The sequence below is a fragment of the Berghia stephanieae genome, chromosome 10, assembly GCF_034508935.2.
Source record: "Berghia stephanieae isolate SIO BIC M18660-M18661 chromosome 10, UCSD_Bste_1.3, whole genome shotgun sequence".
Classification (NCBI taxonomy): Eukaryota; Metazoa; Mollusca; class Gastropoda; order Nudibranchia; family Aeolidiidae; genus Berghia; species Berghia stephanieae.
In genome coordinates this window covers 43,200,125-43,227,289 of record NC_088369.1, presented here as the reverse complement: position 1 = coordinate 43,227,289, position 27,165 = coordinate 43,200,125, and the positions used below count along the sequence as shown (strand labels likewise).

The 27,165-nt window shown below is 36.3% G+C and overlaps 2 protein-coding genes across 6 annotated transcripts in view; one reads left to right on the top strand and one right to left on the bottom strand.

The window, feature by feature from the left end:
* Positions 1-563: 563 nt before the first annotated feature.
* On the top strand, positions 564-23,850 carry LOC144955825 (uncharacterized). Of its 5 annotated transcripts, none has more exons than XR_013641812.1 (6): positions 564-971; positions 9,386-9,558; positions 15,764-15,894; positions 18,088-18,286; positions 18,567-19,867; positions 22,443-23,850. XR_013641812.1 is itself a non-coding variant. In XM_078886021.1 (5 exons), exons 2-5 carry the CDS (start codon positions 9,421-9,423, stop codon positions 19,713-19,715), a joined length of 1,617 nt encoding a protein of 538 aa, XP_078742147.1. In that variant the 5' UTR covers positions 564-971; positions 9,386-9,420; the 3' UTR covers positions 19,716-23,850. The 5 variants fall into 5 exon arrangements, 1 of the variants encoding a protein (XP_078742147.1); XR_013641814.1 differs by having other exon boundaries at positions 18,567-19,955; positions 22,531-23,850; XR_013641813.1 differs by having other exon boundaries at positions 18,567-19,972; positions 22,547-23,850.
* LOC144955823 (uncharacterized) overlaps positions 4,638-27,165 on the bottom strand; it is a 56,107-nt gene continuing 33,579 nt past the window's right edge. The window contains exons 5-7 of the mRNA XM_078886019.1: positions 25,105-25,218; positions 8,213-9,165; positions 4,638-7,074 (exon numbers count right to left, since the gene is read on the bottom strand). Coding sequence (XP_078742145.1) covers positions 7,005-7,074; positions 8,213-9,165; positions 25,105-25,218 — 1,137 coding nt within the window. The 3' untranslated portion in view covers positions 4,638-7,004. The remainder of the gene's footprint in view (positions 7,075-8,212; positions 9,166-25,104; positions 25,219-27,165) is intronic.

Sequence of the window (27,165 nt, the reverse complement as noted above, 5' to 3'; positions counted from 1 at the left end):
GTATATCTGATCTAGTGGCAAATGTATTACATCACCAAATAATAAACAAAACCTTGAAAAATAACAATTTGTTTTTTTTAAAATCGGTTTTATTGATTTTCATTTTTTTTTTTTTGGGTTGCGAACCTACACATAGAAACACAAACACACACACACACATACAAACACACACACACACATACAAATACACACAGACACACACACATGACTAAGGTATACATTTAGGTAATATATAATAATATAATATAATAACGGGGTAGCTTTGACGTTTATTTTGCGAAAACCCGACTTAATTATTAAAATGCATGTACAAAGTACAATAAATGAGAAGCAGTTGGGGGGGGGGGGAGAGAAGGTGGGGGGGGGGGGGGGCGGTCAAGGCAGCATGGGTGTGGTTGTGCGGCCCAGGAAACCCGAGAATGAATTATTTAAATTGCCCTCAGCTTTTATTAATTAAAGTCCGCTTTTAACATGGAATCGACATGTGGTGACACCAACATTCATTATCATTTCAATCCATATTGCCCCGACTTGATTGTATTTTCACGGGCCTGTCTTTGTTATAAAAACCATTTTGTTAGTATGCGGGGGTTGTTTGTCGAATAAATCAAGCAAAGTTATGAATATTATACATTATTTATAAAGATTATGTAAATTTATTATCGATCTCAAATCCAAAACAACAGGTTGATGACCCCTACTGACTTTTGACCTTTTAACGTAAGGGCATCACATCATAACAAAGGGAGACTATGTACGGCAACGTTTATCAAGTCGAGTCGTTCTCAGAAATTAAAGTCACGGGCCTCATTATAAACAATGAATCCAGGTACCTTTTTCTAAGTGTTGCACAGCAAAAGCAACTCTTATAGCGATCATTTTCAGGAGAGAAAACGAGGCAGATACAATACAATAACATTAATAAAGGAGAATTGGAACTGAAACACGGACCACAAAGACAAAATCAAAAAGTGAGTTCTAGACCCTGGTCTGTAACTTTAATTTCATGTCGTAATTATTTCCATGATTTCAACCCTAAACTTTACTTTTATCTCTCAATAAATTATAATTCTTTTTCTGTTTGTAATGTAGTACAGAGATGTTGAATTACCACATGGACAATTAAAAAAAAAAAGTTGTGTCTGAAACTGTTTCTGAATTATGCCGTTGGAGTTGGATTGTTATTCTATTTTGGTAGAGGGTAGGGAGACCAAAATCCTAGTCTCCCTAGCCCTATGGCCAGTTTTGGCTTGGGGAACCAATATTTTGGCTTCTCAGCGTGAAACCGTATTTTCGTCTATGGAACTGTTTCTTTATGAAGAGGCGAGTTTTTTTTTCTTCTTCTTCTTTTTATTTATTACTTGTTTGGTTTTGTTGCTGTTCTTGTTTTTTTTTTTTGTTTTGTTTTCTTTTCTTTTCGAAAACAATATTAACCTGCCCCTCCCCCTCAAAAAGTAAACGAATTATTGAAACTAAGAGAAAATTGATGAATAAAAAATGAAAACTAAAACAAACAAAAAATACTTTAAAAAAAAGAAAGAAAACGAATATAAAAATAACTTTTATGTTAGATGGCTGATATCTTGCAGTCTCTCTTCTTTTTACATTTTTTTTTTTTGGGGGGGGGGGGGGGGTTGCATGATGATATGTCAAAGTTTGTTTTTTTTAAAACGAAAAAAACAAGATTAGCAAAAAAAAAATACAACAAAAGAACAAACAACCAAGCAATAAATAAATAGAATATAAAAAACTCGCCCCTCAAACATAAAGAATCAGTTTCATAAACAAAAATACGGTTTTACGCCTGGTAGCCAAAATCTTGGTCTCCCTAGCCAAAACAGGCCATTTTGGCTAGGGAGACAAAGATTTTGGTCTCCCTAGACACTTCCTTCTGTTTTGGTCACAGTTTTTCCTATTAAAGTTATTGCCACATTCAATATCAGTTATAACTTTTTAACTAGATAGATGAGCACAGACTAGCCACATGCAGGCACTTGTGCCCCCCCCCCCCACTCATTTTCCTTCCTTTTTACTATAGTGCTGAAATGATCTAAATGTGTCGCAAGAGCTATAAAACCCTAAAAACAAAACACAAAACAAAAACTGCCCAAGAGATGAATAGTTATTACCAATTTTCTCAAACAGATTGTAAGCTATTAAAGTTACACATATACACTTCTCTGATTGCTTTGGCCTGCAGAATTGATGAGCACTTAACATAGAATAGAATAGAATAGAAGGTATCGACGTTGCTTGATTAGGCCACTGGCCTGTCGCCGAGTCTTTCCAGTCACTGAATGTCTTGTTCACAACTGATCTAATAAACCTGTTTGTAGATAGTCATTTGTTTGGCATTAGGTACACTACTGTTGCCTTTTCAATGTTTTTATGTTTTAGCAGCTACAGCACACGTTATCTCAAGCATCATGATTGATTTATGTTACATGTCTTTGTGGCCTATGATACTCGACATCTGATCTGCAGGTGCTAGCTTTTGTCTCGTCCTACATGTTAAGTTGGTTTGGGATCCCTTGTAAAGCGCATTGAGCATGATACTGAAATGCTATGATCTTTGGGGGTGAAGTGGCTGAGTGGTTAAGACATTGCCCTGTGATCTGGAAGGTCCCAGGTTCGAGCCCGCTTCAGGCACTTTTGTTTCCTTGATCTAGATTATTAACCCCCAATTTGCTCACTTTGACAACATGGGTGATTCCTGTTGACATCAGACATCTTGTTGATGGGTTATCTATATTCAATCATGGAATTCCCAGGCGACAGGATCATATATGATGCCGTGGTGGAAGAGGTGTAATTTTAATTTTTGTTATACTCTTTGACACTCTAAATTGTAAACTGATAGAATGCAGAAAGTTAAAGATAGGGGTGGCCTGATTAGTGACTCTTTCTAAGATTACAGAGCACATCATGCTGTCCATGGTCTCTCCATATGCTTCCTGTTAAAGAGAGAGTGGAGCTCAAAATTGTCACAATGGTGTTCAAATGCCTGAATGATATAGCGCCATCTTATCTCTCTGGACTTCTTTAATTGTATACACCTGCTAAAACGCTCCGATTTCAAAATGACTGACAGATTAACCCTCACCTTACCACCCATAGGAAAATCGTCTCATTCGTTACGATGCAGCCAACAATTTTCTTATTCTGATTATATTTAGCTATAGTTATAGCAATAAAAACTCGACATTGTGTTGCAGAGCTCATTTTTATCAACAAAATATAGAATATATTCGTCGCTTATCTGTATGAAAAAAAATCTATTTTTGTGTTGGGCAAGGATGAAGTTTAGGGTAAAATTCTGAAAATAGCTAGTAAGGAGAGAGTTAATGTTCCCCTATGTAAACTATCTCCAGCTGAAAAATGTTGCTCTTTCGGGGGTATGGAACAAATTAGATAAAGAAATTAAAGACACCTCTTGAGCTCAGTAATTTTAGGAAACTTTTGAAAACCTTTCTATTCAGAGGCTTTTGAGTGGTTGGATCCCTATTTGTTCTCAGTTCCCCTTTGTCTTACTTTCTCTTGAGTGCTTTAATTGTAATTCTAGAACTTTTTACTGTCCCATTTTCTTCCTTTTTACTGGCGCTGATATAACCTAAAAGTGTTGCAAGCCCCGTAAAACCGTTAAAAACAAACAAAAACAAAAAAGTGTGCGATTAAGCGGAGTGAACTGTACTTATTTGTTATAGCTTCAGATTTATATATATATATATATATATATATATATATATATATATATATATATATAATATATATATATATATATTGCAAAGTACTTTCAACCAAACCCTACAGAACCAACTTGGTACCCAAAGACTGTTGGGAGGACAGAGAAGTAAAAAAACAGACAATAAAACACAAATATATATATATATATTTGTGTTTTATTGTCTGTTTTTTTACTTCTCTGTCCTCCCAACAGTCTTTGGGTACCAAGTTGGTTCTGTAGGGTTTGGTTGAAAGTACTTTGCAATATCCAAAGGGTAGCAAGCAATTGTTACTATTTGATTAGTGTTACAGAAACTTTGGGATAAACTCAGGCTTTATGGCTTTGATGGACCATTATGATCTCGGGTTAGAATAACTGGGTGGGGTTCCTGACCTCCCAGAGTGGGCAGGGAGGTACTTGCTGTGTCTTCTATCCCCGTGTATCTGTTTTTCAATTGCCTTCTGTCTTTGTCTTGGAATGAGATTAATTAGTTTTGTCCTGACCCTGGCCGGAGTCCTTGGCTGGGAGGGAAGCAGTCGAATGTATAGTTATAATTTTGGGAGATGATATATTTTTCCTTGTAAATCACCTCTCTGTTATTTATTACTAATTTTTTGTTTCCTATTTGTTCCCAGTTCCCCTATGTCTTACTTTTTCTTGGGTGCTTTAATTGTAATTCTAGAACTTTTTACTATCCCATTTTCTTCCTTTTTACTGGCGCAGATATGACCTTAATGTGTTTAAGCACTGTAAAACCCTTAAAAACAAAACAAAACAAGGTTAGAATAAGAACAACATATAAAGATAGAGGATATGAAGCCATTGATATACTTTAATTTGAATTGTATGTCTAACACTAACACGTGTTGATGAAATGGAAAGATTCTAAAAAAACAAATGGGGAAATCCCAACTCAACTTTTCATTTTAAAATGTTTTCATTTATTTTTTTATATTTATTTTCACAAACACAAACATATATATATATAAGGAATGAGAAGTAACTACACACGAAACCAGAGAAGCATTATTTATAAACCAGAGACAAGTATTACCATACACAAAGCCAAACTATAGCATCACACCCAAAACCTAGACTTGCAGTACTACACACGATTCCCAGACAGGCCTTACACACGATTCCCAGGCGTGCATTACACACGAAACCCAGACCGGCATTACACACAAAATCCAGACAATTACCTACGCTATTTACCTACACAAATGTCTGACTAGCTTTATAAACTCAGACAAGCATTACACATTGCAGCTCCAATCTGCATAATTACCATTGACTTTTTTTATTTTATATTTGAGCTTGCTGGAATATAAAAGAAACCCCATATAATTGTCCGTTTTAATCTTTGAAGATGACAATTTACATTGAGAATTGAAAACATCATAAATCATATACAACAATGTAGCGGTCACTGCCTAATAACCCACTTTGTTATAGCTACTTTGAATAATAACCGACTATTCTACAGAATTTTGGCTGTTAAAAACACCCAATTAATATCCCACCATTTAATCTAATATTATTATAAATACAGTATTTTCCACCAGGCGTATATAGCTGAGCATTGTGATTTTTAATCAAATTGCTCCTGCAATAGAGACCATCTGCTACGAAATCTGTTGTATAACCCGCATCTCAATGATCAATGTATAACTACAATAAAATCACATATCTTGCATTGGGTGTACATGTGACTCAAATGTGCCTAAAACGGCTTTGAGCTCAATTGGATTCAGTAGTCGGATGTCACGCCGCCCGTCAATGGCAACCATCTTGGTTCTAAACAAAGAAAGTCATTACTTTTTATTCTTCAAGTTGGCTAGAACTTTTCATATGTCTTGTGACCAGAATGTGTAAAAGTCAAAAAATGATAAGATTTATGTTTTTTTCCCTCTGGATACGCTTTTATGCTCGCCGGAGAAATATTTCATAAGGGCGTCCTACATTGTTTCGATGGTTTAGAGCCAGTGTTGCTAATTTACCATGCGTCATTAGAAAGGAAGTGATGTTACGACTATTTAATCCTATTGTTTGGTATATATATACTTGCGATCAAAAGAAAGTATACACATTTAAAATTGTCGTTACTTTTTTATCCATTGGTGTCGGCTAATGATTTTGCACTGAGTCACAAGGAGAACTGTATATTCGTTAGGGGATCGGTTTGAAATGACACAAACGGTAAGGGACTAACGAATATACAGTTCTTCTTGTGATATTAAACATTCTTGCGACATTGGTCACAGACTGTCCAGCTTGAAGATGACCAATGGCACGTGCATATTGTTCTTAACTAAGTCGTGACATCTCGTAGATTAATGGATGGTATTTTGCATTGTGTTTTCCTGCCTTGAAAATGTTTCCAAGAAGGCAACAAAATTAATCTACACACTCCCCATCCAGAGTAAGGGGCTAAAAGGTCATTTTAGCACGTGCGGGACATGGTGAGCGAATTTCAGGTCAAAAACAAAAATATCGACTATCGGTACACAGAAAGGCTAATGATAAACAATTCAGTGGGAAATCATTAGCCTACGTCAACGGATACAAAAGTAACAATGATTTTAAATGTGTATACTTTCTTTTGATCGCGAGTATATATTATTAGGGGGCAGAGTGGCTCAGCGGTACAGTCTTTGCTTCGTACCCGAAAGGTATCGAGTTCGATCACTCGCTGCTGTGCTGTGTGGCCTTGAGCAAGCCACCTTTCCCAAGCTCAATTTGTGGTGCCCCACTGTGGCTGATTGCTGGGTTATTCCAGTCTTCCCTTGGAATAAACCCTAGAGACTTATTTCCCCTATGGGATGAATAAAGGGAATTTTATTTATTTTTATTTTGTTTTGATGGTTTAAATGCTGGAAATTTCATTTATATCAGAAAATATCAGACTTGGGTTGAGTATTTTATTGAAGAGGAAGAATATTATAGTATTTAAAAGTGCGAAAAACCAAGTTATCATAATTCTGATCAATTTGTCTATAAATTGACTTTTTGATGTCCAATTCACTCCTACATGTACTGTTTTGAAGCCGAGAGTTGCACTTAACAAAGAAATTCATATAGACTGCTCTGTGAAAAATTAATGACCAGATCAGAAGTAGGAATAGAAACTTTCAATCAATCTCAAGAACGACAATCAGTTTCATAGGAAATGTTCCCATAAAAAATTATGATGTTGGGGTATGGACCCTGTACAACTCCCCCTTTTTTGAGTCACCTAGTCCTCCAGGTTGGGGGTTGTCGAAGGGCCCTTCCATAAAACTCAAACCATTACTGAAATGCAGACGGACAAATCAAATCCTTTTTTTTTAGCTTGGGCGACCGAGGAGTTTCTGCAATGACAGAATTTATGAAGGGAAGAATTAAAGAAGCTGATATACAGAGAAGGGATAAGACATGGAACGAGATAAAAAAGTTAGCTCAGGATAGAGAAGGATGGAAACTGTTTGTCTGTGGCCTATACCCTGACCCAGGGTGAAAAAGGCAATGATGATGATGATGGAGCTGTTTCGCTAACAGTTGCACTAAACCACTTCATAAATACAGTATGTCAATAGTGGTAAACAATGATGAATATATTTCGTGTAGAAGAGTTTCTCCAAAATATTTCTGTTGTACCGTCAACTGGGGTGACTTTCTCTACTGATTTGGAGCATTTTGAGTATTCTAAGGCTTGATGCAGTTATTTTCTTCATTAGAGGACTTGGTTCTTTAATCAAAAGAAATAACTGTTACAAATCTAAGTACAATCTAATTTGTCCAAATCTATAGAGGCAAAGTCACCCCTTAAGGCAAAGTCACCCCTGAAGGCAAAGTCACCCCTGAAGGCAAAGTCACCCCTTAAGGCAAAGTCACCCCTTAAGGCAAAGTCACCCCTTAAGGCAAACTCGCCCCTTAAGGCAAACTCGCCCCTTAAGGTAAAGCAAAGTCACCCCAGTTGACAGTAGTGCCTTGTCTGGAATATTCCATGGACCATGCAAATAAATCTCAACGTAATGATTCAAAAATGACAAAGTGAAAGTCACTAGGGAACTAGTTCTTTTTATCAATGCCTGGCACCGTGATTGCGGGTAGTGAGTTTTGTCTAAACGGCATGGTCTTTCCTTTGTACCCAGAATATATATACCAATTTGATCTCCTCCCTGTGCTGTGTGACCCTGAGTCAAGTCACCTGGCTCCGGCTCACTTTGCTGCATTGCACTGTCTGTCTGTGGCTGACTCCTAGGTTGTTCCAATCTTCCTTGGAAATGACCATCAAGGGAAATTTCCCCTTGGGGAAAAATATAGGAAATTTTATCATTATCCTTTTTTTGTTGTTGTTGTTGTTGTTTAAATATCATATTGATGTGTTCATAGTCAGACAACATTGGAAATATGTATGTAATTTTGTTGACAGTCTTTATCTTTAAGCACCAAGGAATATATAATTTATGATATATAAAAAGTTTCTAGTAGACTTTTATAGCTCACTTTTTTGCCAAATCTAACACGGCTGTTCTGGATCGTCCGAAGTCATGGCGGTGGTTATGTTGGTTTTTGAGTTGATGAGAGGTGATTTTCTGGGCATTTTTTATGATAAGGTGTAAGGATAGCTCATCTCTGGATATTTCACCGCTGGACGTTTTTGTACTTGCTGATGACTTAGTTCTGTCCAGGATAGAGGCATTGGGATGGTGGTTGGGGCTGGGCTCAGAGTGGTTGTACCACAAGGCAGATCGCGGTGAGGAGTGAGGAGAAGCTTTTGAGCGAGTTTTGTTTGCAGGAGTCTGGAGCTGAATATGATTGTTGTTGTTGTTGTTGCTGTTTACGTGATAATAGTTGTTGCTGGCTTCCATTTTTCTTATGACATCTTCAAAGGCTTTACGAGGAGTCGTGATGGCAACCATTTGTTTGTTTTTATCACGATTGTTGGTCGGAGCGGAGTTGATATCAGGTAGATTTCGGGGAGTTCCTGGAAACGTTTCATCCTTTTTCACCTCCTTGTCGTTTGTGGAATGATTTTTAACGGTTTTTGTGTTTATATCCAGATGGAAATGGGGCTGTTGTTCTTGATTGTTGTGGTGGTAGGGATGTTTAAAAGATGCGTTGTCGTGATATCCATCGATAACTATTTCATTGTTTGATGGGGATAGAGGTGGAGAACAATCTATGCTGTTCGTTGTGCCATTCTCTTTTCCAGAATTCTCAATTTGGTGACTCTTCTTGGGTAAAGAAGAAGAGCAGCCGTTTATAATTTCATAATCATCTTCAATAGTGCCGTTGGTAATACTGCTGTTGCTATTTTCCCTGGAATTTGTTAACTTGATGTTGTTATTGTTGTTGTTATAGTTGTTGTTACTACTGTTTTGGTAATAGACTGGCTTAGGTTGCACTTTGTTGACAAATTTTTGCAGATTGGAGTTTATGGTTGGAACTTCAGACATCTGAAAAGAGAATGAAAATGAAAAATGAAAAAGAAAGTAATTTAAAAAACATGAAATTTAATATTTAATGCCTTTGAAATGTCAATTCATTTATACTTTAGATTCAAGATCGATGTGGGTTTTTTTTTTTTTTTTTTTTGAGGTTATAAAACCTGATGCACAATGTTTTGTGCGGCTATGTGGTCTTGTGGTATGACACTCACTATATATATAATTCCAGTGCCTCATATTGGATGAACAGAGAGAGGGTTTATAATGGGAGGAATCCTATCTCGTCTCGGGGTCAATGTCAGGTCGGTGTGGCGATCTGATCGGGGGTCAGAGGTGATCGACCCGGACAGGGAGCTTCAGCAGCATCAATTCGAGGCAGCTGTCATTGAGGCCACTGATACGGTGAGTAGCTATCATATCATATCATACAATTTTGTTTGTTTTGTTTTTAAGAGTTTTACAGCGCTTGCAACACATTTAGGTTATATCAGCGCCAGTAAAAAGGAAGAAAATGGGATAGTAAAAAGTTCTAGAATTACAATTAAAGCACCAAAGGAAAAGTAAGACATTGGGTAACTGGGAACAAATAGAGATCAGATGTAGATTCCAAGAGCATACCACCAATGTACTTAGTTTGAGATCACCTATAAGTCTCATCCGGAGACAAGCAAAAAATCCAACAAAGAGGAATGCACTCAAATGCTTACATTATACATTCAAAATAACAAATATAATAATACATAACAGAGAGATGATTTACAAGGAAAAAAATATCATCTCCCAAAATAATAACTATGCATTCGACTGTTTCCCTCCCAGCCAGGACTCCGGCAAAGGTCAGGACAAAACCAAGTAATCTCATTACAAGATAAAGACAGAAAGCATGTTGGAAAACAGACATAGGGGGATAGAAGACATTGTATTCATACAATCTTAATACCTACACTAACCATCTGGGATGGGTACAGGCTGTTGCCAAAGGTTATATGGCCAATTGCCTGGAAATATAAGTATACTGGGTGGAGGTCCTGACCTTCCATAGCGGGCAGGGAGGTACTTACTGTGTCTTCTATACCCCTATATCTGTTTTCCAATTGCTTTCTGTCTATGACTTGGAATGAGATTACTTAGTTTTGTCCCGACCCTGGGATGAGACTTATAGGTGGTCTCAAACTAAGTACTTTGATAGTATGCTCTTGGAATCTACATCTGATCCCTATTTGTTCCCTATTCCCCTATGTCTTACTTTTTCTTTGGTGCTTTAATTGTAATTCTAGAACTTTTTACTATCCCATTTTCTTCCTTTTTACTGGCACCGATATAACCTAAATGTGTTGCAAGCGCCGTAAAACCCTTAAAAACATAACAATAGTCTGACACCCCCCACCCAGCAGTGATTATTATTATTATTATTATTATTATTATTATTATTATTATTATTATTATTATTATTATTATTATAGTTCTTGTTGTTACTGTTACTATTGCTGTTATTATTAGATGTTATTATTATTGTTATTTTTAGTGCATGGGCCAGTGGGCGAAACCCTTCCCCCCTGGGGGAGTTTTCGTCACATGGTCTTTCTGAAACAGCAATATATCTTGAGTATTAATCCGGGTGTTACCGTTTTTTCAAGTGTCATTTACGAGAGTTACGGCCCTTGAAAGGTCATTTGGTGCAATTTTTTGTGAAATCGTTTTTGTGCATAAAATGGTTGTTTATCACCTTAAAATTGTTTCACATACAATCAATAATGGAATTTCATTGTAATTTCTCATTTTTTGCCTCATATCATAAAATATTTTACAAAGCCATATAGCGTTTTAAAATCTTTGATAGCCATTTTCTCTATAATTTGAAAAAAAAATCTATTACAGTGTACTTGTTTCCCTTCAGGATGAATAAACAAGAGGGATTTTGCACTAGCACAATTCAGGCATGCTTCAGGGACATATAACACAAATTAATCCGGGTGTTACCGTTTTTTCAAGTATCATTTACAGGAGTTATGGCCCTTGAAAGGTCATCGGGTGCAATTTTTCGTGAACTCATTTTTGTGCATAAAATGATTGTTTATCACCCTAAAATTGCTTCAAATGCAATAAATAGTGGAATTTTATTGTCATTTCTCATTTTTTGCCTCATATCATAAAATATTTGACAAAGCCATATAGCGTTTTTAAATCTTTAATAGCCATTTTCTCTATAATTTGAAAAAAAAAATCTATTACAGTGTACTTGTTTCCTTCAGGATGAATAAACAAGAGGGATTTTGCACTAGCACAATTCAGGCATGCTTCAGGGACATATAACACAAATTAATCCGGGTGTTACAGTTTTTTCAAGTATCATTTACAGGAGTTATGGCCCTTGAAAGGTCATCGGGTGCAATTTTTCGTGAACTCATTTTTGTGAATAAAATGATTGTTTATCACCCTAAAATTGCTTCAAATGCAATAAATAATGGAATTTTATTGTCATTTCTCATTTTTTGCCTCATATCATAAAATATTTTACAAAGCTATATAGGGTTTTTTAAATCTTTGATAGCCATTTTCTCTATAATATGAAAAAAATATATATTACAGTGTATTTGCTTCCTTTCAGTGATAAATAAACAAGAGGAATTTTGTACTAGCACAATTCAGGCATGATTAATGGGCATATAACACATATACATTTGTAACATTTGACCTTGCTGTAGCAAAGAAAGCTTCCGATATTGTCTGGCAAAACCCACAGCTTTACAAAACAGTCATTATTCACCTGGGTGTCTTTCACACCATAATTTCATATCTTGGTGCCCTGGGAAAGCTCCAAAGTGGATCTGGTTTTGAAGAAATTGTGACTGAAGCAGGGCTATGTGCACATGGTTCTATGGATAGGGTTATGAGTGGAAAGAACTACAACAGGGCTATACGAGTGCATGTGTTTGTTTTGGAGGCTCTAGAGAGGCTTCTGCTTGCAAAATTTGAGCAGGACACGGATTCAAAACTCAGTAAAGACCTCATGTCTTACATAAAGGAATTCACCGAAGGAATTTCAAGCCATACAGCTAATAAAATTCTCCAGTCAACTGTGTATGCTGAGTTATTTTCCCAGTATGAAGCCTTCAAAGAGAGTGTCCGCTCAGGAAAGTACGGAAAAACTGCACAATACTGGATCCAATACATGGACAGAGTTTGGCTTCTCCTCCAGTTTCTGCGAGCTACAAAGACAAACAACTTTCTTCTTCATATATCTTGTTTAAAAGAACTGTGCCCACTACTTTTTACCATGAATCACCACAATTATGCCAAGTATCTCAGTGTATATTTTGTGTCACTAGCCAACCTGATTCATTCCCACCCAGGGGCAGAAGAAATGTTACAAGATGATGGATTTAGTGTCTCCAGATCAAGGACGCCTGCTGGAAGAATAGCAGTTGATATGACCATTGGACAAACAATAAACAAACATGCAAAGACAAAAGGAGGTATTGTTGGGTTCAGCAAGAGTCTTCCAAGCTATTACCGTTGGAGTGTAACAAGACACAATCGAGCAGAATATGTATCAGCAACCCAAAGAATGATCAGCAACAACAACTGTATAGATATAGACACCCACAAAGAATTGAGCCTTGCAGAAAAAAGACAAAGTGAAAAGCGAGTGCAAACGATCCTCCAGGCATTTTCAGCATTTATCAATCCCTTTGAAGTTGAAGATGGTCTGGTCAGTCTAGCTTCAGGAATGAAAGTGCAAGAGGATGTTGCTGATGACCTGCTAGCCGTGGAAAAAACAGGAAAAAGATTGTTTGAAAGTTTTGTTGAAAACAGACTGAAGGAAAAGACTGTAGAATTTCACAAGCCATTAGAAAGGAACAAGACCAAGACATTTGCATCATTGAGGAAAGTGGTAACAGTGAAAAAAGACATGAACGTGGTCAAAATCAAGGCACAAAGAAATTTATTTGGCCAGCTTCTTGTTTTGTCCCAAGAGCACAGTGTTGATCTTCAAAAAGTTCTTCAATATCCTCTAACACCTACTCCATGGTCGCTGGCTTCATCAGATGGTTTACCTCTGAAGACCAACAAAGCAACTCTATTGCACAAGCTCACGCCTGACAATTCATTAATGTTCGAGGATTATGAAAAAAAAAACAAACACCGTTTACATTGTTGATGGCAATGCACTGTTACAAACTCTGTCAGCAATCCCAAATGCATTTGGTGAAGTAGCCAAACTTACATTTTCCTCCTTACCACAAGCAGCTTGTGTACACTTTGTGACTGATACTTACATAGAAGAGTCAATCAAAGGTTGTGAGAGATTGAGGAGAGGATCTTCTGAAGCTAATGCATACTTGTTAAGAGGATCTGCAACAACAGTGCCCAGACGTTGGAAATCATTTCTCAGCTGCGTTGATAACAAAAGATCCCTTATCCGGTTTCTCCTCAAGGAATGGGAAAGTAACGAATATGCAAAGAAACTGAGAAACAGGGAAATCTTCTTTGTCTGTGAAGAGAGATGCACCTTACTTTACAGTGACACGGATGAATTTACCACAGCTGTACCTTGTCTAGATCTCTACTCATCACAGGAAGAGGCAGACACACGAATTATACTGCACTGTCAATATGCTTCCCGCCAACCAAACTGTGAAACAATTGTTGTCAGATCACCAGACACGGATGTCTTCTTACTTCTCCTTTCATTCTCAGAGACAATTGGAAAGACCCTGATTTTTGATAGTGGCTGTGGCAACAAAAGGCGACAAATCAATGTCTCTCAGATAGCAAAGACTTTGTCTAAACAGATGTGTGATGCATTACTTGGTGTCCATGCATTCACAGGCTGTGACACAACAAGTTGCTTTAAGCTGAAAGCTCTAAAATTTCTTCAAAAGGAGGAAGATCTTAGAATTCTGTTCTCCAGATTTGGAACATCAGCAGCTGTTTCGAGTAATGACTGTCTCATGTTAGAGTCATTTGTGTGCAAGCTGTATGGCAAAACCTCATGCACAAGTGTCAACAAAGTGAGGTATGACATAGTTCGCCAGCGTTTCAAAGGAAAGAAAGGTACCATCTCATGCAGTGGTGGAATTGATCTGTGTCAGATGCCTCCTTGTAGTCAAGTATTGTCACTGCACATATCAAGAGCCAACTTTCAAACTCTCATTTGGAGGAATGCAGTGTGCCAGAATCCTAGCATTCCAAAACCAGAGGATAACGGTTGGCAGAGAAATTCTGCAAATGAATTTGAAGTACAGTGGTTCAAAGATGCTTTCATTCCAGATGAGTTGCAGGAAATTGTGTATGAAGAAAGCTGCACCAGTACTGACGAAGATACATATGCCGAGGATGGTAGTGATAGCTTTGACAGTGATTTCCTTGACGACACTTCAGAGGACGAAGAGGATTTTGCTAGTGATGATGAGGATATGTAATAAATTGGTGAGCAGTGCAAACTGTTAAGGAGTAAAGCATGTTTGCAAAACACATAAGGATATTGTTTTTATGTACTTACTGCATCTTGAATCAAGAATCCCTTTTGAGTATCAATTATTCTTCATAATATAACAATGACGATTTCGTTCAAAAGTCTTCGTTAATGATGCTTCACTTGGGTTGTGAACAAATTAGTCTTTTTTCATGATATATCTATTGTTTTTACCACACCTTCAACTTACTTTTAAATGTGACAACTGCACATCAATACGATGTTTAAAAAGAATGAAAATTATGATGAATTTGGCATCCCACAAAGTGGAGAAAAATTTAAGGGTTGCGTACACTTTTAGTTTTTCCTGTGACGTAGAAATATGAAGGCTGTTGTTGAGGCTTGGGCCATAGCTTTCTTCAGTGCTACATTTTTAATGAACATGCTGTTTTTGGCCATATTTAAAATAATTTTTGTGTAAAACACTGAAATAGCCCATAAGTTTAGATATGACACTTCATGAGATTACTGACAAATTGTTTCAACTTTCTGTGAATCTATATAATATTTACAAATTGAAAGCTTGTGCACATAGTTTGATAGTATATTCAATTTCCTTCAGTTTGATACCCAATTTGCATATATTTGAATTAATATTGTAGTCTCCAGAGCCTTTGAAAGAAATGTTGTCTCTTTTTCGCAAGGGGACACAACTCACTTTTTTCAAAGAGCCATAACTCTCTTAAATGACACTTATTTTTACGGTAACAGCGGAATTTGTATGGCCAATAAGTTCTATTATTTGAAAAACATAGTGGCATAAACTCCCAAAGGGGGGGGAGGGGGGGTCCCAGTGGCCTAAGCACTATTTTGTTAATTTTGTTATTATTATTTTTGTAATTATTACTTTTGTTATTACATGTTGTTGTTGTCATTATTTTTGTTATTTTTGTTGTTGTTATTATTATCATGATGATGATGATGATGATGATTATTATTATTATTATTATTATTATTATTATTATTATTATTATTATTATTATTATTATTATTATTACTATTTATTATTATTATTATTATTTTTATGATGATGATGATTCAAATGATGCATAACATATTGTAATCTCCTGCCTTTATCACTACCCCAATCCAACAATCCCCACCCCTCCCTCCCTCCCCTCCTGCCAGGGTAATGTTGAGATGTTGAAGTATCTCCATGACCAGGAATGCCTCTTGTTTTGGGGAGGCATCGACTCCATTGTGGCCAAGCCTCCCCTCCTACACCGAGCAACAGCCAAGGGACATAAATCTGTGGTGGAGTAAGTTCATCATTTCATATTTTAACTCACTCAATCCTAGAGATTTTCGCTACTTTTCAAAATTTAAAAAATTATATCAAAAATGAGCATGTACATAGATAGTTTTATTCAACTATTATTAACATGCAAAAACTAAAAACATTAGCTTTGATACTACGCCTATAATTAGTCTCAGAAAAATGTAATAAATAGGCATGGGGTAAAAGTAACCCAGGTAAACTACGGTGTTAGGGTTGAGTGAGTTAAGCATTCTGGCAGCTCTGCAGTAGTTTACTGACTGGCCTCGAAAGCAAAGGGGCTTGTATGAATCAGCAATGATCTGGCAGAAAGAACATACATTAGGGCTGGTATCCTATCCAGAGGGTAGCAATAAGATGATACCAGATTCTCGTCAGTCTGTGCTAAGTTACCAATTGATGACAATAAAAAGATCTAGAAAAAATTATTCGACATTTGCTGTCTCAGCCTGGGTGTAAATCATAATTTCTATTATTTATCTGATTAAAACTGCAGCTCTAACCAGGAGATGAAGGTGTGTATATGTATATATATATATGGAAAATAGATAAAGATATATATATATATATATATATATATATATATATATATATATATATATATATATATATATAATCTTTATCTATTTTCCATTTTTTCAATTATCAGGTACTTGCTAGAGTTGGGTATATATATATATATATAATCTTTATCTATTTTCCATTTTTTCAATTATCAGGTACTTGCTAGAGTTGGGTATATATATATATATATATATAATCTTTATCTATTTTCCATTTTTTCAATTATCAGGTACTTGCTAGAGTTGGGTATATATATATATATATATATAATCTTTATCTATTTTCCATTTTTTCAATTATCAGGTACTTGCTAGAGTTGGGTATATATATATATATATATAATCTTTATCTATTTTCCATTTTTTCAATTATCAGGTACTTGCTAGAGTTGGGTATATATATATATATATATATAATCTTTATCTATTTTCCATTTTTTCAATTATCAGGTACTTGCTAGAGTTGGGTATATATATATATATATATAATCTTTATCTATTTTCCATTTTTTCAATTATCAGGTACTTGCTAGAGTTGGGTTTATATATTATATATATAATCTTTATCTATTTTCCATTTTTTCAATTATCAGGTACTTGCTAGAGTTGGGTTTATATATATATATATATAATCTTTATCTATTTTCCATTTTTTCAATTATCAGGTACTTGCTAGAGTTGGGTTTATATATATATATATATAATCTTTATCTATTTTCCATTTTTTCAATTATCAGGTACTTGCTAGAGTTGGGTATATATATATATATATATAATCTTTATCTATTTTCCATTTTTTCAATTATCAGGTACTTGCTAGAGTTGGGTATATATATATATATATATAATCTTTATCTATTTTCCATTTTTTCAATTATCAGGTACTTGCTAGAGTTGGGTATATATATATATATATAATCTTTATCTATTTTCCATTTTTTCAATTATCAGGTACTTGCTAGAGTTGGGTATATATATATATATATATATAATCTTTATCTATTTTCCATTTTTTCAATTATCAGGTACTTGCTAGAGTTGGGTATATATATATATATATATAATCTTTATCTATTTTCCATTTTTTCAATTATCAGGTACTTGCTAGAGTTGGGTATATATATATATATATATATATAATCTTTATCTATTTTCCATTTTTTCAATTATCAGGTACTTGCTAGAGTTGGGTATATATATATATATATATATAATCTTTATCTATTTTCCATTTTTTCAATTATCAGGTACTTGCTAGAGTTGGGTATATATATATATATATATATAATCTTTATCTATTTTCCATTTTTTCAATTATCAGGTACTTGCTAGAGTTGGGTATATATATATATATATATAATCTTTATCTATTTTCCATTTTTTCAATTATCAGGTACTTGCTAGAGTTGGGTATATATATATATATATATAATCTTTATCTATTTTCCATTTTTTCAATTATCAGGTACTTGCTAGAGTTGGGTATATATATATATATATATATAATCTTTATCTATTTTCCATTTTTTCAATTATCAGGTACTTGCTAGAGTTGGGTATATATATATATATATATATAATCTTTATCTATTTACCATTTTTTCAATTATCAGGTACTTGCTAGAGTTGGGTTTAGATGTCGAGGAAACTGATTCCTCGGGAATGACAGTGCTCCACGTGGCCTGCAAGATGCAGAGGAACTTATGCTTACCTCCCCTAATGCACAAGTCACGTGATATCGATAGACGGGACATTTGGGGCAGGACGCCCCTGATAAAAGCCCTTGTCTACCGTAATGTAGAGGCAGCCAGGGTGAGTGGTTTGTTTGTTTTTTATTATTGTTTTAAGGGTTTTACGGCGCTTGCAACATGTAAAGTCATATCAGCATCAGCATCAGACATACAGAAATACAGTTTTTAGGGGAGTAGGTCACACTTATGGTACCAGATTGAGGCTACGAGTCATTAAGGTAGATTTTGTTTCATTTCGGAGCATATCAATGGTTTTTAGAGGGTCACAAAACGCAAAAAGTAAAGAGTCAAATAAATAAACTAAAATTTATATTCTTTTAAATTTTGATTTTCCTCGTCAGATGCTACTGGAAAGGGGAGCTAACCCAAATGCCACAGACATGTATGGGATGACACCGCTTACAACGGCCATCGACTATGACATGATGGACGTGGTCGGCCTACTGGTGGACCACGGGGCCGACATCAACCTCATTAACCACCCCTATCACGGCAAATGCAGCGGCCCTCCTCTTTACCTGGCCATCAACAACCAAAACCTTCCCATGATTCAGCAATTGTTGCGCCTCGGCGCCGCCACCCAGCCGAGAATACAAGACTACCAGTTCTATCCTAACAGTAAAAACGGCAATAACAACAACAACAACGGTGGAATAGGTAGTAACAACAGCACATCTCAAACAACTTGGAGCTACATCGTATTCGGAAGCAACAACAACAACAACAACAACAATAATAATCAGAATAATACTGTTAACAACAACAACAACAATAATAACGATCACTACCCAGGAGGAAACGCATCATCGCCTTTAAGCCCCAGCCTGCAACACAGCAATGCCGTTTCTCTGTGCATGTACGAGTTACTCCGACACGATGCAGAAAACCATAACAGTTTATCCGAGTCGAGTCTTGGTATCAAAATACTTTTAGAAGTTCTCGGGGCTCACGGTTATCCGTTAGGCCCAGCACCGGATGTTCTCATTCGGGTTCTCCTAAACAATTCTCTAATCTACAACAATTTTTCTATGTTGCTTTATAAACTTCAGATTTGTTCAGCTACTGCCTCGGAAGATCTCCTGATGAGAATGATTCTTTCACAGAAGCAAACGGAGGGTGAGCAAATTCACAGTGGAGGAGGAGGAGATGGAAATAATGGTGAAGAGGGACGTAGATTCGGAAGAGATGGAATATGGAGAAGAGGAGGAGGAGAAATTGGTGGAGGGGGCAGAGCTTTCTCGACCCCTTTCGATAATCAGTTGTTGAAACGACCCCCACGATTGGTCAGTTCCTTACAGAACCAGTCGAGACGGGTGATTCGCAAAGCTTTAATGGATTCTGGAGCCCACAATGTGCTGTGGGCCTGTGGACCCCTGCAATGCCCACCGGCTCTCAAAACGTTGCTGTTGTTGAAAGATGTCGACAGGGCTTTTGGTAATCAAGGCCAAACACAATACGGCCATCAACGCAAAGTTAAGACTAGTTTGTGATACGAATTGTAAACTTTTAAAGTTGTAATAGGCTTCAACAGTCGTGACGTCACTTCCCTTGTAATCACGCATAGTAACCTTATAACTGGTTCTAAACTATTGGAACAATGGTGGACACCCTTATGAAATACTTCTCCGACGAGCATAAAAGTGTATCCAGAGGAGAAAAACATTATAAATCTGATCGTGTTTTGACTTTTATACATTCTGATCACATGACATGTGAAAAAATTCTAGCCAGCATGAATAATTAAAAAGTATCAATTTTCTTTGTTAAGAACCAAGCTGCTGGTTGCTGGGCGGACGTGACATCAGACTATTGAATCCTATTGATTAGAAATCCAACTATTTTATCAAAGAGAACTACTGCAACGAGGGCTGAGAATACTCAAAATGACCCAAATATCCACAGTGGTCAAGTTACCCCATACAGTGATAGTCATTTCCTTTGAAACCCCCTTTATCAAAGAACTACCAGAAACGAGGGCTGAGAATACTCACAATGACCCAAATATACACAGTGGCCAAGTTACCCCATACAGTGAGTGATAGTCATTTCCTTTGATAAGAAATCCAACTTATCAAAGAGAACTAATGCAAAAAAACTCAAAATGACCCAAATATCCACAATGGCCAAGTTACCCCATTTGACATTAACACCTTACACTGTGAATAGAAATACTCCCCAAGACAAATAATATAATATGTGACCCACCGACTCAAAGCAGTAATATGTTGGGTTAAACCAGGCGTTGGAAATTGGATTTATAGCTACAAATATGACATTTGAGAGTTAATTTCTATTCCGTATTATTGAGAATAAATACAAAAATGTGGTCTTGTTGTATGACACTCGCTTTTGGATCGGAAGGTCCTGGGTTCGAGCCTCGCTCGGCTCGGCGCATAGTTGAGTCCTTGGAAAAGGCTCTTTACTCACATTCTCTCACTGTACTCGGGTGTAAAATGAGTACCTGTCCATTAACCGCGTTGTCTCTGTCTGAAAAATATTGTAATATCGCCTAACAGGCGTCGTGTCCCGTCCTACATGTTACGTGTTGTTGTTGGCCAGGGACTCCTTGTAATGCACTCTGAGCACGTTTAGTGGATATTGCCCTATATAAAAGTTTGATTTAATTAAATTTAATTTATGCATTTATTTTATCAAGCCCAAATTTAATAATGCAGTCGTAGCAGCTCAGTACACGTTTGTATGCAATGATTGAAGGCGTGGATGGGGATTTTTAATGAAAGTAACGCAGTGTGGCTTGCAAATGGATTCCTGGGTGGGGTTCCCGGCCTCCCATAGTAGGCAGGGTGGCACTTACTGTGTCTTCTATCCCCCAATATCTGTTTTCCAATTTGCTCTCTGTCTTTGTCTTGGAATGAGATTACTTTGTTTTGCCCTGGCCCTGGCCGTAGTGCTTGGCTGGGAGGGAAACAGTCAAATGCATAGTTATTGTTTTGAGAGGTGATATTTTTTTCCTTGTAAATCATCTCTCTGTAATTATGTATAATGGAAGCATTTGAGTGTATTCCTCTTAGTGGGAGCTTGTGCTGGTGTATGGATGAGACATTTAGGTGACCTCAAACTAAGTACACTGATGGTGTGTGTGCTCTTGGAATCTACATCTATTCCCTATTTGAACCATTTCCCCTTTGTCTTACTTTTTCCTCAAGTCCTTTTAATTGTACATCTAGAATCTTTTCACTATCCAATTTTCTTCCTTTTTAGTGGCGCTATGACCTAAACGTGTTGAAAACGCCATAAAACCCTTAAAAACAAACAAACAATAAATGTATTCCATAACCCCCCCCCCCCCCCCCCACCCCGTCCTTCTTATAAACGCACACGTATTCTGTGCCACACTTTTCTTTTTTTTCTGTCTCTTTTTACTCGTTCATATATTGGGCAGTGACTCAAACAAAAACAAATAATTGAGCTTTTCTATAGCGCAATATCCACTAAACATGCTCAAAGCGCTTTACAAAGGGGTCTCTGACCAACAGCAACACATGATGTGTAGAATGAGACATGACGTCTGTTAGGTGATATTACATTTTTTATTTATTTTTTTTGAGTCACTGCCCAAAATATAAATACAAGTAAAAGAGACTGAAAAGAGCAAGTGTGACATAGAATATGTGTGTGTGTGTGTGTGTGTGTGTGTTTGTAAGAAGGATGGAGTGGGGTGAAGGTGGTAATGTAAAAAATTTAATTGGATTCAGTAGTCTGATGTCACGTCGCCCGGCAACGGCGGCCATCTTGGTTCTTAACAAAGAAAATCATTACATTTTATTCTTCATGCTGGCTAGAACTTTTCATATGCCTTGTGATCAGAATTTGTAAAAGTCAAAACATGATCAGATGTATGTTTTTTTTTCCTCTGGATACACTTTTATGCTCGCCGGAGAAATATTTCATAAGGGCGTCCGCCATTGTTCCGATAGTTTAGAGGCAGTGGCTAAGTTACCATGCGTCATTACGAGGGAAGTGACGTTACGACTGTTGAAGAGTATTTGCAAACCACACTGTACTACTTTCCGTTAAAAAGGAGGCAAGGAGTCGTTGGAGAAAATTTGCAGAGCTTGGTGTGGCAATCAGCAATAAGTTACAACAGTCGTGACGGCACTTCCCTTGTAATGACGCATAGTAACTTAGTAACTGGTTCTAAACTATCGGAACAATGCGGACGCCCTTATGAAATACTTCTCCGATGAGCATAAAAGCGTATCCAGAGGAGAAAAACATAAATCTGATCATGTTTTTGACTTTCATGCATTCTGATCACATGACATGTGAAAAAGTTCTAGCCAGCATGAAGAATAAAAAGTACCAATTTCTTTTGTTTAGAACCAAGTTGCTGGGCGGACGTGACATCAGACTATTAAATCCTATTATAAAAATATATTATGTTGTTTTACTACAGATCCCAGTGAAAAAAAAAATTATTATATTTTTTTATATTCCTTCCAATATTATTTATGGAGCCCAATGTATGTTTGACCAAAGTCAAGTCAAGACAAAGTGTAAAATAAAAAAAAAAGCAAAAAGAAAGCACTATTAACTTTGGGGATGGTAATGGTGGTAGGGAAAAGCTTTTGCATTCACTTTCAACTTACATTTTGATTGGAAATTTTTAATTCAAATTCGTTTAAAAATTTGTTATGAGAAAGAGTGGATGGCTCAGTAAGTCATCATTAACACACTCAATCCTAGAAATGTTTGCTACTTTTCTAAATTGGAAAAATTGTATTAAAAAATGAGCATGTACATAGATAGTTTTATTCTACTATCATTAACATGTAAAATCTAAAAACATTAACTTTGATACTACGCCTATAATTTGTGTCAGAAAAATGTAATAAATAGGCAGGGGGTAAAAGTAACCCCGGGTAAACTACGGATATTGTCGGTGTTAGGGTTGAGGGAGTTAACAGTTAACATTGTTCGTGTACTAGAGGACGATGATTTGGTTTAGACTGAGATGGCTATGTGTATGTGAGTATTTTTTCTGTATGTAAGAGGGGTGTTTTTTTGGGTGTCTTTTAAGTACCCCCCCCCCCCCTTTTCCCATTTGTGACCCAAATAAATAACAATAGTCAAATTGAATTGGAGCTTCTATTTATTTATGTGTGGCTATGTGGTCAAGTGGTATGACACTCACTTCTGGATCAGAAGGTCCTGGGTTCGAGCCTCGCTCAGCGCATATGTGAGTCCTTGAAAAAGGCTCTTTTCTCTCACCGTACTCGGGTGTAAAATGAGTACCTGGCCATCAACAGTGTTGTCTCTATTGAAAAAAAATTGTAATATCGCCTAAACAGGTATCATGTCTCATTCTACATGTTGCGTGTTGTTGTTAGTCAGGGACCCTTTGTAAAGCACTTTGAGCACGTTTAGTGGATATTGCGCTATATAAAAGCTCAATTTTTATTTAATGAAGACAAATGATTTGGATGTTTGGCCACTTTTCTGGCACCTTTTAATATGATATGTCTTGACATTGAAATTACCTAAGCGCCGTTCTTTACCCAATCAGTCAACTAAACCAGAGAGGGAAATGTTTGCTTGTCTTTGGTAGATGAATGTGATCTGTTGCTAAGTGCAATAAAAAAAGATATAATATGAATTCGCAAATAAGCTTTAAATTGATTAGTGTATGCATGGATTTTGTTAAGTATGTCTCTTCGCCTCAAAACGGTATTAAGTCGGGTTGGTTAAGATGTTGAAAATTGAATTTATAGCCAGAAATATCGGACTTGTGTTGAGTTTGTATGTTTTATTGAGGAGAATGGTTATCATATTTTAGGGTGCTAATGCCAACAATTTTAATTGTTGACCAGTTTAACATTTAATTCAGATTTTAAGCATGTGGTGTGTTCCGACATAATACCGTTTTGAGACGATGGGTCACAATTTTGACACACTGAATTTAAGAATATATTTATTTTTATGGTCAGAGTCAGAGTGATTATGTTATGGGGCAACGTATCTCAGTTGTCTGGGTGGGGTTCCTGGCTTCCCATAGTGGACAGGGTGACACTTACTGTGTCCTCTATTCTATCCCCTTATGTCTGTTGTCCAATAGGCTTTCTGTCTTTGTTTTGGAATGAGATTACTTGGTTTTGCCCTGGCCCTGGCCATAGTGTTTGGCTGAGTGGGAAACAGTCAAATGTATAGTTTTGGGAGATGATATTTTTTTCCTTGTAAATCATCTCTCTGTTATGCACTGTATTGTGTTTTGTTTACACGTTATATATGATTTATAAACATTTGAGTGTGTTCCTCTTAGTGGAGACCTGTGCTTGTGTCAGGATGAGACTTTTAGGTGATTTCAACCTAAGTACAATGATATTATGCTCTTGGCCTTGAAATCTAAATCCGTTCCCTATTTGAAACATTCTCCTTTGTCATACCGTTTCTTGGGTGCTTTAATTGTAATTCTAGAAGTTTTTAATAGCCCATTTTCTTCCTATTTACTGGCGCTGGTATAACCTAAATGCATAGTTGCAAGCACTGTAAAACCCTTAAAAACAAACAAACAAAACACATTTATCTCTCTGGCTAAAGGTAGGAATTTCCTGTTTCTGATCATTTTAACATTGCAAACACTTTTTGGAATTTTTTATTTTTTTTTCACCGGGATATAATATCAGATTGAATTATTTAAATAAGTACACGATTCTTGAATTATTTAAATAAGTACACGATTCTTATTCTTATTTATCCAGAAAAAAATTGTTGCTGTATGTTTTTCAATGACCATCTTAGGAATAATGTATCAGATATTTAAATATGGAAACATGATCTTTGGTTTACATCCTTCTTTTTCTTGGATGATGATGATGATAATGATGATTGGAGCAACCACTGAGTATACGCAGTTCCTACCTCATACTTCAAGAGATCTTCAACAAGGGAAGTAATCCCTTTTCCTTCCATGGCTTGCCTCACTTCCGCTTCCTGTTCCTTTGCCTTCTCGAGCCGCTTGACGTCCGATTTTACCTTAAAGTTGATGGGATGCGTTGGGTTGGGATGAGATAGGGATACATGTGGTGAATATGAAGTTAATATGAGTTAATATTAGGTATTCCAAACTACTGCTGTTTACAGGTGAATGTTTCTTTACAAAGCATAAACAATGAGGTCTCTTTGAAGAGTTATCTACTCTTTCTCTTGAATTTAGTTATTTGTGAAAAACGTATACCATTAAAATCAATTTAAAGAAATTAAGGAGCAGGCACCAGTATAAGATAAAGATCTGAACAAGTGTGTATGAAAAGTGCCAGACAAAGCAAGAAAGAAAAATAGAAGAAAAAAAACATCCCAAAAAATCAGTCGGCTTTTTGTTCTTCTATTTTTCTTTCTTGCTTTATCTGGTACCTTACATACACACTTGTTCAGATCTTTATCTTACACTTCCTTAATTTCTTTGCTTTGTTTGTACCTTTCATACACACGACTTGTTCAGACCATTATAAAATTTAAAGAAAATGAACAGTGTGTTGTAGAGCATGTTTTACTAAAGAAATTATGTGTCTCAAGAACTTACTGCTATTGTGTTTTGAATGATAAAAAATATATTTTTGTGTTAGTTGGGTGTGACGTTTCGGGGAAAATCCTGAAAATGGCTGGTAAGGAGAGAGTTAAAATTACATACTTTGGTCTAAATCTAATGTTGATATATTCCGATTTAGGGTGATAAGTTTAAAATCCAGAACAGGACGATTTAAAAATTCCTTTGCACCCTCTATCTTCCTCGAAGTGGCATTGAGATGGAGGTCGAGGACAGTGTAGATGGGGGTGAGCAGTGGGTGAATATAATATATAATTATAGAGAATAAAAATATACAACATTAGGGTGGTACGAATGAAGAAGAACGTTTCTGTATATGTGTGTGTGTGTGAGAGAGAGAGAGAGAGAGAGAGAGAGAGAGAGAGAGAGAGAGAGAGAGAGAGAGTATGAGAGATTGTGGTACTGAAGAGAAGTGTATTGTGTAAGCTTTTGTGTTGAGGGGATATACTTCTAAGTTATGTGTATAGTTTTTTCATGTTATTTGTTTGCTTCTTTGTTTACATCTTGTATTTCCTTTTCATTATTATATTTGCTTCATTATTTTCAGCAAATCCATTTGTCTTTGCATACCAATAATTTGCAAGTGGAAAATAAATTTTATTTATTTATACTGTCGTCAAAAGAAACTTATTTTTGATACATGTCCATATCTATTCTCTCTCTCTCTCTCTCCCTCTCTCTCTCTCTCTCTCTCTCTCTCTCTTTCTCTCACTCTCCCCTTCCTTCCCTCTCTCCATCCCTCCGCATTATTCCTTTAGTTAAGTTTTTATTTTGTAAGGATTTTACGGCGCTTGCAACACATTAAGGTCATATCAGCGCCAGTGAAAGGAAGAAAATAGGATACCGTAGTAAAAAGTTCTATAATTACAATTAAAGCATCCAAGAAAAGGTAAGACGAAGGGGAATTGGTTCAAATAGGAAACAGATGTAGATTCCAAGAGCACACCGTCAAAGTACTTAGTTTGAGATCACCTAAAAGTCTCATCCAGACACAAGCACAGTTCCCACTAAGAGGAATACACTCAAATGTTTACAAATCATATATAATACTCGTAATATGTAAGCTAAACATATTACAGTGCATAACAAAGAGACGATTTACAAGGAAAATAATATCATCTCCCAAAACTATAACTATACATGCAATTGTTTCCCTCCCAGCCAAGGACTCCGGCCAGGGTCAGGACAAACCTTAGTTATCTCATTCCACGACAAAGACTGAAAATGAAAAGCAATTTAGAAAACAGATACAGTGGGATAGAAGACACAGCAAGTACCTCCCTGTCCACTCTGGGAGGTCGGGAATAATATTAATAGTATTCCTTTCTCTCCCCTTCCCATCCCCCTCTATTTTTTCTTTTGCACGTGTGCACGCA